This window comes from Centroberyx affinis, unplaced genomic scaffold (assembly GCF_046629955.1).
Source record: "Centroberyx affinis isolate AG114_WGS23_722 - 3 ecotype Tasmania unplaced genomic scaffold, CSIRO-AGI_Caff_v1 ptg001600l_1, whole genome shotgun sequence".
NCBI classification, from domain to species: domain Eukaryota; kingdom Metazoa; phylum Chordata; class Actinopteri; order Beryciformes; family Berycidae; genus Centroberyx; species Centroberyx affinis.
Window position 1 is genome coordinate 104,872 of NW_027280046.1, and position 14,792 is coordinate 119,663.

The window sequence follows — 14,792 nt, forward strand, 5'->3', positions numbered from 1 at the left end:
TTCTCTGTTCTGTCCTGTTCTTACAGGTCCAGACGGTCCCACAATGGATGCCTCTAAGCAACAGACGTGCAGCTTTCTGTCTGTCCACCACGCTGAAAGAGAGTGTCTAGACGCTACTGCATGTAAGAACTAGGGAGCACTCCAGAATGGATAATATGACCAAGTACTGAGACAGTGTCTGAAATGCCATACACGCTCAGATCAGTGACCACTGTTTTTTTTTTTTTTTCATGTAAGCCAAAGTGTGATGGGTGTGAAAATGTCCCGCCAGAGCAGCTTAAAATCTCAAATGTTTTGTGTGTGTGTGTGCGGGGGTGCACGTGTGTGTGTGTGTGTGTTTTGGCGTGCCTACTCATACTGGCAGTGTTGCAGATCCCCTGCTCCCCTACATAAATCCTGAATCCATCCACCTCTTTTCTAAACCATGAAATATGTGTCCAGGCTCAGAATTTTAGCACAATAAATATTACCAGCTGCCAAAAAAAATAACTGTCTAAAATGCATATTATAAGCAATACACAACAATGACCTCATGCTATGCTTGGCTGGACATATGAAGGGGTTAAAAATCCGGTTCCCCATATTTCACTATATATTTTTCCACCGGGGGGAAATATTATTGTTAAGCTTGGGGTTAAGCTTGTAGCGGGGAACACAACGTAAATCATGGTGCTGAACACACATTCGAACATGGAAGCGCAGAAGGACAGAGGCAAGGAGCCATGCATGAAATTAGTTCATTAATCTTTCTATGATAGGCTGTCCTTGTTTGGGGCAAACTCTATCAGCTTTAAACTGAGTGCCCCTTCCCGTCTGACACATAGATTACACTGTTAGTCAGCGGCCGGGATGACTGGGAAATGAATGGAAATGTGAGGGGGGAAAATGGGGTTGTGTGTGTCGCTGAAGTGTTAAGTAGTAACAACAACATGCACATGACACAGCATTGGCACAAATGAAGGTCATCAAAAAAATGCATGCGTTCTAAAAAATTGCGTGATTTGTATGCCACTGCAAATAATGTAGCGTTGTTTTTAAATAGGACAGAGACATTGATCAATGTACACTGGTAAGCCATGTGAGTAAGAAAACATCTAAGGTAATTTGTTGATTTAACATTTTGAACTAACATGTTTATACCATGTAAAATCTGCATACTTTGCATGCCTTCACCGTCTTTGGCATGTTTGCTCAAAGCTCGCAGTTTCCGTTGAGCACAAACACACCTGGCTCACCACCTCTCGGCCATAAATCCCTCCTACTTCTGATTTGGCATTACTGGTGAATGTTACCACTCCTTACCAAGTTTGCCTTGCAAACAACGCTACTGTTACAGTGCATGGCAGATGTAGTCTCTCTCTCTCTCTCTCTCTCTCTCTCTGTCTCTCGCCCTCACTCACTCTCTCTCACACACACACATACACACACACACACACACATACAAAGAACTTCCAGCATATGGCCTCTTCAATGTCATTGCCACAAGGAGAGATTGCATAGATTTCCCACATGGATGATGTCTCCTTACCTGGAGTATCAACCCCCATCTACATACACATCAACCACCTCCAGGAAATTGCTCTCCCTGCAAAGTCAAACACACCCCTAACTGCCTTTAAAAAAGACTGAAGAAGGAGGTTATGGGGGAGAAAGAATAAACGAGCAAAGACTTAAGCCGTCATTGGGAATCAGAGGGGGACTCATGAGGGACAGTTACGATATTGATTTCATAAATAAACAGAGATGGCCATCGATCCTAATGTTATTTTGCATTTCAATTACTGCCCAGAAACATAACCTTCAAACGTCTGCTTCTCCACAGTAATAACATCCACTGATAATCACAAGCGAGTCTTGTCCGGCGCAAATTGGCTTTTCTCTCTTTCTCTTTTTTTTCCCAAATGTGTAAATGACACAACTTTGCATTTGCCTAATGGTATTAGGGCATGGGCTGAATTTCAAGTGAGACTCAAGCTGATACAGTAAGCGCTCCGGTCAATTGACACAATGCAAATTAACGTGGTGAAGAGGAATTAAGTTCACAATGTGAGACCTCGTGAAGCTACGATGAGGCCCATTAAATTAAACATGCTGGCTAACCCACACTCCATGATTAGACGCATTGTGTGAGTGTGTGTGTGTGTGTCTGTGTTAATTTCATTTGATCAATAAAACAAACTCATTCTAATTCTAAGAAGTCCTCTCCAAAGCTTGCCTTCCCCAGCCTGAGCCCACGAAACCCGCATTCATGTTTTGAATGAATAGTGGCCGCAGAAAGCGTCCATCTACATCCTGATGAATTCAGAGTCCTTGACAGCCTGCCTAAAGGATATATCTATATCAAGAGGGGGTCATGACATGTAATGAAGTTATTTCTCCTCTGATGCCGTCACACAGCACCACTCTGCCATAGAGCTCAGCTGTACCCTCACAGCAGCCATCGTCATTAATAAACATGTCACTCTGAACACGAGGAAACGGCTGCCATGCACAAAACACAAGGATGCGCTTAAATGTTTTCTTTTTCGCTTCCGGTGAATTTTTTTCTTCAACTTCATTATTAAAAAGTCTATAAGGGCTTTAAACGGAAAATTGAAGGGAAGCAGCACATTTGCTTTTTTCCACTATGTGAACAACACAGCCCAGCACTATTCCACCACCTGCTCCCTCCATCCGTCAGTAGACTCATAGGTTCTCTTGGCTTCTGGTTACTTAGCTCGATTTTACCGGTTGCGACACCCACCAATCCAGTTTAACAAGGGGGACAGATCGCACCCCTGTGGGATCTTGTTTTCATCCATTCCGTCCATTCCGGCACAAATATGGCAGTGTCATTTACAGTGCAGTGGTTTTGCCCATGCGGTGCAGGAAGGTGTGCTGGATGTTGTGGGAAGTGGAGCCGGATCACAGCAGCACTGCACCAAGTTTGGCCACTCACTCACTCACAGCTGCAGAGTGACGAGGGAGGCTGTGAGACGCTGGTGTTCACAAGTGACAAAACCAGATTTCCACTAATAATGTCATCATGACTGAACATGTTTTCAAGCGATAAAAGACCTTTCAGAGCTTTTGAAATTCAATGTAATAATCTCACATGTACAAAAATCCTTTGACTGTTAGGCAAAAAGCGTTTGGAATTTACCAAAAACAGTAACAGCAGCAAATCCCACACAGATAAAAGGAGAATAATTTCTCTACAAACCTACAAAATATCATATTATCTTCAAACGCAAAATACCTAGCAGACAAACTTTAACATTACAACTACCACAACATCTCATGTTTTTCAAAGCCATCTCTCATTGATGCTGGTATTGGATTTTTACTCTTATATTATGGCTGTTTACAGTGCAAATACTGAACTTTGGCACAACGCAATATATGTCAGTAAGATCAATTTCAGCTGGTGGAGACATGGAAGACCTCAAGTTACATACTATAAGGCCTGCATGTGCACCGCTTACTGCCTGCCAGCACCATGCACGTCCAGGAATCGTTTAGATATTGTACACTCGGGGTATTAATATCTAGCTATTATTTAATTAATAAATACGTTACATTGTTTTTCAGAATTTGCACATTTAAAACTATTTCTCTGGATTGATTTAATGCTTTAAGGTGCACAGAGAAAATACAGAAGAAGAAATAAACATAATAAAATAACAAATTCAATCTGAACTGAGCCTCTTTGTCTAATCTCTACTTTACTCCTAGTTCTGGAAAGCAGCATATCCTCAAGAAAGACAGCAGTGTCGTTGTCGCACTCATGTAAATCTTTTGCAAACAGGACGATCCTCTCACAAGAGAAGTTATTATATCATGCAAATTTTTTTTTTAGCCATTGACGCTAAGCAAGGGAATATTTTTTCTGATGCATTATACAGCACGACCATAAATGCATAACTAGCCTAATAAATGCCAAAGAAATTTCTTCAGATTCATGATGAGATTATCTGTTTCTCTTAACAGACACAGTCAGGTGTTTCCATGATATGGCACCGCTAAAATTAGACCCCAGGTCAGTGTGTAATTCTTTGGTCTCATCCGTGTGTGCGCGCACATGTGTGTGTGTGTGTGTGTGTGTGTGTGTGCGTGTGTGTTTGGCCACTGGTGCTTATGCATTCCTGTGTGTTTGCTTGGTGAGGGCACCTACATGTGAACGCCAGGTGGGACGAGAGAATAAAATGGAGCAAATTGAACATAAACTGCAGTTACCACTGTCATGGCAAATCATATTGAAAATATCAGCGTATCACAGAGACATAATGGGAGATCTATTGTTGACTCTCTTGAGAATAGCACACAATTACTTGTAGAATATGTAGAGAATAATGTGAATGATGTGGTTGGTTTAATAATTAAGATTTAAAATTCCATTTATGTGTCTAGGAACGGGAGTGCTGGTCATGAATAAGTCTGTAGAAACATTTTTTAGCTAGATATAAATCTCTCCCCAAAATTTTCAAATGGACTGACTGAATCCAGTGAAGGTGCCTGCAGATGGTCCAGGCTCTGTACAACACACTCTGGTTCAGTGTTTCTCCTGTAATCCACACTGATAGTCGCGGGTAATTTTGTTTTTTGGTTACATATCAGTCCCAGTTTTGTTCAAATTTGGTTCCAGAAACACTAACACTGTTCTTATTTGGATACGTTATTAAGATAAAATCACTAATTCTTAAAATTAGAATACAATAGTATTAAAATTTAGATTTTCTCTGGCAGTGGTGGAAATGTTCTGCCTGTCGTGGCTCAACACTAATGCAGGTAGAGGAAACACTACTGGTGTACAGTGAAATTGTTCTGAAGACGGATCCAGACATAAAACACCTCTGGACTGATTTATAACCCAAAGTCACTTAAAGTCATCCTTAAAAAGCAGTCTTCCATGAGGACAAAATACAACAATGGAGATCGATAAATATATATTTTTTAATGCAGACACATTTTTTTCTAGCACTAATCTGAGAAGCCTGATTAGCACGAAATAGTTTGCTGGTAGAAGAACTTATTTCCCATCCCCCTTCAGGAGAGCTGTAGCGTGAGAAGTGGACACTACAGACTGCAGACCTCTTGCCCTCAGCTAATAGGTTGGTTGTTGGGGCCAAAAATCCCCGTGGGGTTAATGCCATTCCCTGAGGCCAAACCTACCTAAGCACAGCTTTATGCAACCCCAAAGGCACAGATTTATACAAGATTTACAGTACATGAACAGCTACATTCATTTCAGGTGACACACTGTAAAACAGTATTGGCGATAATACTGCAACATAAAGACTTTTTTGAGATTGTTTTTACATCACATATTGTAACTTCAGTTGTGATATAGCTAGAGATAGAAGGTGTAATTTTCCTACAGTATATTTACAGACTCATTGTTCAGTATCTTAAACTTAAATAAACAGTTTAACAACTACCTGAGAAAACACGGCATTAATCCCAGGATGAATTTGTTTCTAATCAGTAGAAACAGCTAGAATGAAGATAGGTGTTTGTAAAAGGTCAGTATTTGCAGAATGAGGGGTTTTTGGGTAATGGCCATGTTACAGTTGATATTGCAGTGTGGACACACTGTGCCATATCAAGTGCTGCCCTATCACATGGGACACAGATTCAACTGTCCCGCAATAAACTGAGTGCCACACTTGATCAAACATTCACATTCACACATTCACACGTAACCAACTACTGACTCACCCACACACACACTTGTACACTTATGCATGCATCCATATATACATACATGTAGGGGCACGCAAACATACACAGTCACACACACGTTGTACACACTTACACACAAATGCCTCACGGCCACCACACTTTAACTGAAGTATATTGTTTAACTTTTTTTCAACTTCAAAGGTTTTTTAACATGTGATAAACAATACAATAACTTTATCCTTCTGTCTAAATTCAACGGATGTTTTAAATGCTATTTTGCAGCATTTAGCCTCTGGAATTGATGATTGTGCAAAAAATAAGAGATCTGGGTTGTGGGATTTTTTTTCTACTGCACTGCAATTTGCACAGGAATTGCAATATTGAATATCAAAGCTTTAAAAAGACAAGACATGAAACTGATATATTTAAACACATTAAAAGGGAATGAAATCCAGCTCAATTACTTTTGTGTGAGATATCAAAACAATTGACAAATTCTCTCTTATACAGAACAGTGATACTATAGATAAACACTTGTGCTTAAGCTTCATGCCAATTTCTGTCCATTTAATTTTAGTTAATTTTACGTACTGTCTTTCACTGGTGTGTACTGTTTGAAAACAGTTTGAATAGTTGACATAGTGTCTCACTTACACTCTAATCCTGATTGTTATTGCAACATAATTGTCTCTAGTCTGTGTGCCAATACAAAAGCAAACCACGTAAAAAAAAAAAAGAGGACAATCAACAACACCTACATTTTTAATGCTGTATGGAAATATAGAAAAATACTGAGTAGAATATGGCAAAACATATAAAATCTAGAGCTATACTAAAATAATTATCTCCAGACCCTTCAAATAAAACCAATTACTTTTATATGTAATTGAGATAATTTGGCTGTCAGTCTCAGTCTCTCCTTGCCAAACAAAAGTCATACACAGCAATAAGCTCATTTTATTTAATTTTTTAAGAGCTTTTCCCTGATACATACCTTGGGAGAAAGAGTTGTAATGCAGTTATAAACTGTTTAGAATTATAATACACTTGTTTAACATCGCACACAACAGGTTTTCCTGTGTGTCTGATGTGCAGGGAGCTTGAAATGTCCCTTCTCACAGTCCTGTAAAAAGTGCTAAGCAGGTTAAACCTTTCCAATCCCATCTACAGCTTAACATTAAGAGGATCCCAATGAAGGGTTTCCTCATCAAGTCATATTTAGTTGAAAGAAAGGGCCGCTTTCCAGGCATGCAAGGAGTCTAGCAGTGTAGTAGAAAGCTTTGGTGTTCTATAAATTTAAGCATTTATTCGACTTGACATTTCCTAAGTTAATGCAGGCTGCTTAATCACTGCAAATAGGAACTTTATATTGTTTTGAATTTGATTTACCGTGCTTCTTTTTGGGCTACACTGAAAACGCATACAAGCACACACATGATTCAGTTTTGATGATTTCCTAGTCCTCTTCTCATGGTGCACCGCTTTATTCCTTTTCATTGAGAATAAACAGCATTTTCTTTAACTTAGTGCCAGTTTGGAGGTTATCATATTCCTCACCATCGATATAATTTTAAAATCATCATTACTTCATCATGCACGGCAGGAAAAGTAAACTAAAGTGTAAAAACACAATCCCCATAAACATCTTTTAAAATGGATCAAAGATAATTATGTGGCTACTCATTTATTATTTATAATAAAATAGTTCAAGCAAACACCAATCTGTCCCGCCACATACACTCTCGCTCTCACTGTCCCTCTCTCCCCCTATTACAAACACACACTGTCACACACACACACTGGGCTATAATCACAGCTTTCTTTGCATGGGCCACTGTTGGACTCCAACCGCTGCCAGAGGATTGTTTATTTATTTGTCTGAATATCATTCCTATTAAATCTGCCTCTGGCTCTATCCTGTAGCTGAGTGTAAAAACTGTATCCTGATGCAGAGCTGGAGAGCTGTGGGGCAACAGTCAGTCCTATCGTACCCCAAACTCCCCACTTACAACCTCTGCCTCACACCACTGCGATCTGCTGTCCCATTAATGGGGAGGTGGAGCTGAGGAGCCCCCCTGTCAATTCAAATTGTTTACTTTTTACACCAAGAAACCCTACAAATGACTTACGCCCAGTTTTGCCTGATGAGATTTTTTTTTTAATTTCTTTTGACAAACATCCAGGCAAACAGAAAAGAAAAGCGTGCCACCTCAGACGGAGACAACAGTAGAGAAGAAAGGATAAAAAGATGCCAAAAGAGATGCACCTACTGGTTGTGGTAGCAGAGGGGGTCTGGGATGCAGAGTTCGGAAACATCCATCAGTCCACGTTAAGCATTCCAGGTGTTGCAGTAAAAAAAAAAGATAAACAAACAGCAGAGGAAAAGCTGGAGGAGGAGATCAGTTCCTAAGTCTCCACATCTCTTTGACGAAATGTTGATCAGGTGTTCCTGGGTGTTGTCTCCCCTCCCTCCCCTGTTCACCCCCCTCACACACACACACACTCACACACACACACGCACACAAAAACCCTCTGCCTCGGCCCGACAAACTCCAGTCTGCACAGGTGCTGCACCTCAGGCTGTGTGTATGAAGAGAGATAGAGAGAGCGGATTTAGTGGTGATATATAGAAGACAAGAGGAAAAAGAAACTGAGGTAGAGGTGAAGAGAGGGAACAGGGAGCAGATTTAAAGAAGGGGAAAAAGAATGAAGAACGGGGGGAGTGACAGGTAGAGAGAGAAAGAGAGAAAGAGAGAGACAGATGGATAGAGAGCAGCAGTGGTGAGAGCGTACTAATCCTGAGCAAGTCAGTGAGAGGATTGAGTCTCCATTGAAGGGACGGGGGCTCTTTAAGAGGAGGAGGGCGTGGCTTGACTGATATGGAGCCGCTGCCATTGGTCGGTTCCAGGAAGGCTGTCCTGGCAGCGGCCAATGGGGTTCAAGGATTACTGTAATGGGGATGGGCTAATGGACAACCAGTCGGTGTCCAGTCATTCACAAGGGAACTCTGATAGAAGATACAGACACAGGCACACACCCCTCCCACCACACACACACACACACACACACACACACACACACACACACACACACACACACACACACATACGGATACAAAAACATAATTAATCATAATCCTATGTTGCCTTTCTAATCAGTGCCAGACAAAAATGTTAAGGTACAGCTTAAGAGTACTTGCATCAAAATTATAAAGCAGATAGACAGATAGATAGATAGATAGATAGATAGAAATGGAAATGACCACATCAATTTGCAATTACAGTACTTAGTTCACATAGAAATTTCAACAGTTGCATTTTTGTCATGTTTACAACTGCAGAAGTAAACTGAAGTGGACAGTAGTAATTGTAGTAGTAGAAGAAGAAGCAGAATATTCACTAAGGTGAATTTAAACAGGTGTGTTTACTGTGTTCGGCACCAACTTATAGGGCTAAAATGTTTTACTTTACTTTAAATGATTCACCATTTACACTATTAAAGGGATCTAATAGATCTAATGACAATGGTAAGAATGATAATAATGATGATGATGATAGATACGTTTGAGTGGACCTTCACTACAGTATGTGTGTAATGTGGCAGCCACCAGAGGGGAAGCAAAGTCCCCCCATACTTCATCAACCCACATTTTCCTGATCAATACAAAACCCATCACACACTGTTATTGATCACAGTGTTGCCATGTCGCCAGGAGCCTCGGGACAGAGTCTGTTTCCCCAACCGTCTTTTAAATAAAAGGAATTATAAATTAGAACATTCTCTTTTCATGTCAGTCCAAATCAGAGTCATAGGAGCAAACGCTGATTGCTTTAATAAAAGAGTCCTGCGTTCTCAATTAAATTTTTGATCAATATTTTAGGCATTTGATGTACTTTCCTACAGAGGAAAAGCAGGATATTCTGCTGATCAGATGAAGACATCCAGACATAATCAATAGGAGAGATATGTTTTTGTTTTTAATGAGAGAGAGAGAGAGAGAGAGAGAGAGAGAGAGAGAGAGAGAGAGAGAGAGAGACTCTAATTTGAGCTCAGATGACATGTATGATTTCACCCCAGAGTTGAATATTGGAACAGAAGCGAATAAAACAAATGTGGAAATGCATTCTATTCCATTTATTTCAGTTGACAACTCAAAGATATACTATGCAGCACAATTTACATTAGAAAATCTCTCTCCCTTTAGATTTTCATTTGTTCATGTTATTCTAGTTGTATTATAGCTAAAGCAAAATTTTAAATTAAGCATATTTTCAACTGGAGAAAGGTAAACAATGCTGAAATTCTCAGCTCCCAGTGTGTGGTTTTATTTAATTCCTCTGCGATTGATCCCCATATTCACTTGAAAAATCCAGTGCATTTAATTTTCAGGCTTCACACTGGTTTGTGTGGTCAGTTTTCTGAGGAGGGCCGTTTTGTGGGGCTAAAGCTGAGCTCCCTCCCTCCCTCTCAGCCAGCCAGCTTACACAGAGGAGGGACACTGGGCTTCATGGCATCTGACAGGAAATCCATAGACCGCGCAGTCTGTAATCCCGCCATCACGCTATCGCCAAATGAAGGAACAGTAATCCAATCATTTAGTCTGTATTTAACCAAAACAGATTTTCAGCTCTACAACTAAGAGTGTGGTTCTTTAAGCAGACCGCCGTGAACTTGGGATCTAACTACTGTGCATGGGCAGTGTATCTTTCATTATACTTAATACTATGCTATTTCATTACACCATTTGCTGCCTTTCATTCCTGTTGATGTGTTCTCCATCTCCAGTGCCTCTGAAAGTCGAATTACAGCCTGGATATAGTAGAGAACAGTTGAATAAAGTATTTTGTTTATTATTACAGTGAGTTTAAAGTCAAAGTTTAGGCTAGTAGGCTTATGCAATACATCTGCATGCACATTTGCATTCACACACACACATGCACACGCACACACACACAGTGACACACAAGTATTGCTACACCTATAAAAACATAATTAATTGTAATTGAAAAAGAATGTTTCCAAAAGCAGATCAAAAATGCTGAGATTTGATTGTGTGCAATCAGCAGCTTGTTTCTGAAAAGTGAAAAAAGGGCCAATCATTATCTGTCAATAAATAGTAATTAGATATTGTGTTGGGTTGAGGGACGCAATCTCCCTGTCACACAGGGTGTATATAATTAAATTCCTGATTCATGGGCAAACTGGCCTCTTATGTCTGACCTCCTGACCTCTGCACAGAGACACTGTATCCTGCGCGGCCCAGTGGATTAGTGGGGTAAAGACTGCGCCATGTACTCAGAACACTGTGGGACTGAATCCAACTCAGGATATGTGTTGCATGTCAGCTCCCCTATTGACAGAAAACTCAACACATCAATTTGAAACTACAATATAACTAATTAATGTAAATTCCATTTTTATTTACTGATGTAGTTTCCTTGTTGCTCTCAGGCAATAAGTTTGACGCAACTGGCAGTGAGTTGCCAGACAAGAAGTGTTTGAATTAATGACTAAGGAGCAATATAGTTTGCACTGGAATTGATAGCTATAAACTTTTATTTGACATATATTTTACATCAACCAAAAAACACTCTAATAGCTGCCTCTTCCTTGGTTTTTATGAACTCATCACATGACCTTTCATTAAAGACCACTTTAATTAAATTACTAATAGTTACTAACAAGTCTATGCAATGGGAAATGTGCTGCAATGGGAAATATGCTGGCTATGATGGTTGAAATGAAGCAAAATTATGTAATGTAAAATGTATTCTCCTTTAAATTAAAATACATTTTGTCAATGTCTCCACTCATTTCAATGTATCTGAGAATTTACATTCAGCTCTTAATTTCAGTACAATATGAAAATACATGACTGTTACAAGTTAACAAGTGTTTGAGACATCAGATCATGGACGCTTCTCTTACAGAACTTCATGAGTGACCGGATTGTGTTACCAGTCATTTCAAGCAATTTCCCCTTAGTTCAACAGAATAATTAATAAAGAGAAACAACTGCTAAAGTGATCCATATCTGTCATATCTCCTATCTTGTGAAGCCCCGTAAACAAGAATATGATTATTTGAGGTACATTTGATACCTGAGATTCTTGTTTACTTGTTGTTATTAAACCAACAATATATTTCACACTGCAGTAGAAGTGAGAGCAAAATGTAGTGTTCAGCTCCATCCTCAAAGGAATCAATGGAACACAGACATAAATGGCTGGAAGAACAACTGAAAATAAGATATTAAGAGTCTGATAATGTTTGTGTTTTACACTTTTATATCACTACATATCAATATTTTTTGATTACACTATAAAAATACCTTTTTTTTAATCTTCATGTATGTAAATATATCTACCTGCCTGAAATAGTAGAACATTGTACACAAATTATAAACCGCTCATCCTATACCATACAGATAAAAACCCTTGAATTAAAGCTGGAAGGCTTTAACCGCAAAGGCATTATATAACTCTGCATCCACAGAGAGCCAAAACATCCAAAATGTGTCTTTATCCGACTACTTACATGAAGCTCACTAAATAGAATCTTGAATCTTACAGATCCATCATTTACACATTTCCCTTTCGATGCCACACACTTGTTTGCCTCGTCTGCTGGAGGAGTGTGGAGAGGGATAATTACTATCGCCACAGGGCTGCATTAATCAGCTGGGTGCATTTGTTGGGTTTTATTATGTTCCCCTCCCCTCCTTGGGCCACGCCGACTGTGTCACCGGGACTAGACGGGGCCGGCGGAGGGCCACGGTCGCCCCGCTGCCCATTCACGCTGGGTTAATAAATGCTATTAGCCTCTATCTCTAGCCTCTTAATTTCTCATTTAACTGAGGACGGTTCAAACAAAACCACATAAGCGCTGGTGTTAATCAGGGACTCATAGCAGGACTCAAATATCTTGATTGAGAGCGCTGGACTCACACGATGAGGGAATGTTGTGTTTGCTGCGATCTCCGTTGCAGAGGAACGACCTGTTTTCCCTGCGACACTGCTCCGTCATGTGGAATTTCCATGCAGTCAATCCACAATCGATCACTTTAGTGGGAGTGGGATTTGATATCATTAACAGCAAACAACAGGCAAAATACTTCCAAAATGCTATGTGGAATATTAATGGAGCAGGTGTTTATTTTTCAACTGCTTTGCCTATTGTTGAACAAGTAAAGAATGATATGTATAGTCTGTGTGTGCCAATATTTCTCTGCACCGGTGTCACCAAGACAAATTTGTATACATTCATTGTAATTGTATTTAGGTTAGGAGTCAATATTATTGTCAGTTGAGCAGTCTTCATCAGAGTCATAGTTTAATCCAGTGCAAAGAATGCAATATTTCTATATTATCATTATTATGAAAGAAAAACATTTTTATGAATTGCAGAATGTAGTTTACTTTCATTTGTTTGAAAAGGTGTTATCCTGTTTAGCTCAATGGGTAGAATGTGGCACTAACACTCATTCCCATTCATTTTAAAAATGTTTCCAATCATGGTAGTATAAGACACTTTGGATAAAGGCATTTATTATGTTAAGGGGATTTTTCTATCCTAAGATGCACCTGGGTGGAACTATGAACTAATGAAAGCCTGTGATTCTAGCGACAGCAAATGGTTTACGCAGCGTTTAATCACATCAAATATAAACAAAATCAATTGTACCCCCTCGCTCTATTTTTAAATGGTTTCTTGACACCAGTCAAATCCTTGGCCACTGCTCTACGTCACCTGCATAAACCAAGAGGGTCTCGATGGATTCACCTCTAAAACGAAGCCAGGTTGTGTCATTGCCATCCAGAAAAAAGATCAATACATTCATCTCAAGTTCATTCCAATAAGATAGCTGGCAAAAACTGTCCTCATGGTGTCAGCTCTTTAAAGCTCTATGACGCTTGTGTGTACGTAGCAAGGCTGCTGCGTCTAGACCCTACAGATAAAACAGCTAGCACTAAGACAAGTGGGCAACTTCGCTCGGTTCCTTTGGGAGTCAGCTGGACAAACAAGCCCAACAAAGAGACTAATGATATAAAAAGATAATTACACTTTTTTTTTTCTCAGAGAAAAATATGTTTCGATTGTCCAACATTAAAATAAACTGTGCAGCATATGTAATTATTGACGCAGGGAAATTAATGAGCAGCTGATCGCTGCTGCAGAAAAGTGCGAAAAGCATTGCACTGAAAACGCAATGACCTTGCAAGCTTGGATGCATAAAACAAATTAGCCACATGCCATACGACACTATTCATGCTAGTTATACCATAACTGACTATTTACAGACATAGTTACTGTGTACAGTGAGGAATAGACAAAGCAAAGTCTTGTGTTCACTGATTTCACATCATAGAACTCAAAGAACAAATATTTATGCATGTGTGTATACTTGTGTGTGTTTATAAGTGTGGGTGTGAATGTTGTGTGTGCACATTGGTCTGTGCAGTTACGTTCGTGACTACCTGCTGTATTAGTAAGCTTTTCAAAACGTCTGAAAGAGGGAAAACTGTGCGTTCATTGAATTCACGTCACGGAGCTGGCGGCTGGGCTCCTACCTACTTCAACGTCTCAACACCCACAGGGCAACAGTAACTCTTCAATTACCAGCTCCACTCTGTGGAATGGTTAACTTGAGTACAAAACTTTATATTTCAAATGACTTAGAGTGTGTTTGATAAGGAAATTATCCCCTTAGCTTGTGCCAGTCCCAGGATAAAATAGACGGTATCTGTATAAATTACCTCATGGGCAGGGGGATTGTCAAAATACTCAAACTGAGTCATGGCATATCCTGAGGAACAATAGTCTTCTAGATCATGGTTTAAGTCGGTAATATTTCTATAGTTTTATTAACAGTTTGTTCTGTGCCTCGTAAGTGAGAGAAGATGGATTTTAAATTGTGAGCGTTGCAGCATGTTTACATGCCGTCGATGAATATGGCACTAAAAATACTCATAAGAACAAACATTTATGTAAAGCAGCCTCCGTTGGCAGTAAATCTCATTTATGAAGAGAGGCTTGGTATTCCAGACTTGGCTCCCCTAAGATCCAGGGATGACTTTCATTTAGTCTCACCTCTCCATCCAACTGGGGTCACCCCTGTTGGTATAGCAAGC

The 14,792-nt window shown here is 39.8% G+C and overlaps 1 protein-coding gene across 1 annotated transcript in view; it reads right to left on the reverse strand.

The window, feature by feature from the left end:
* LOC139651166 (estrogen-related receptor gamma-like) overlaps positions 1-7,981 on the reverse strand; it is a 32,184-nt gene extending 24,203 nt beyond the window's left edge. The window contains exon 1 of the mRNA XM_071528013.1: positions 7,932-7,981. Coding sequence (XP_071384114.1) covers positions 7,932-7,981 — 50 coding nt within the window. The remainder of the gene's footprint in view (positions 1-7,931) is intronic.
* Positions 7,982-14,792: the final 6,811 nt, after the last annotated feature.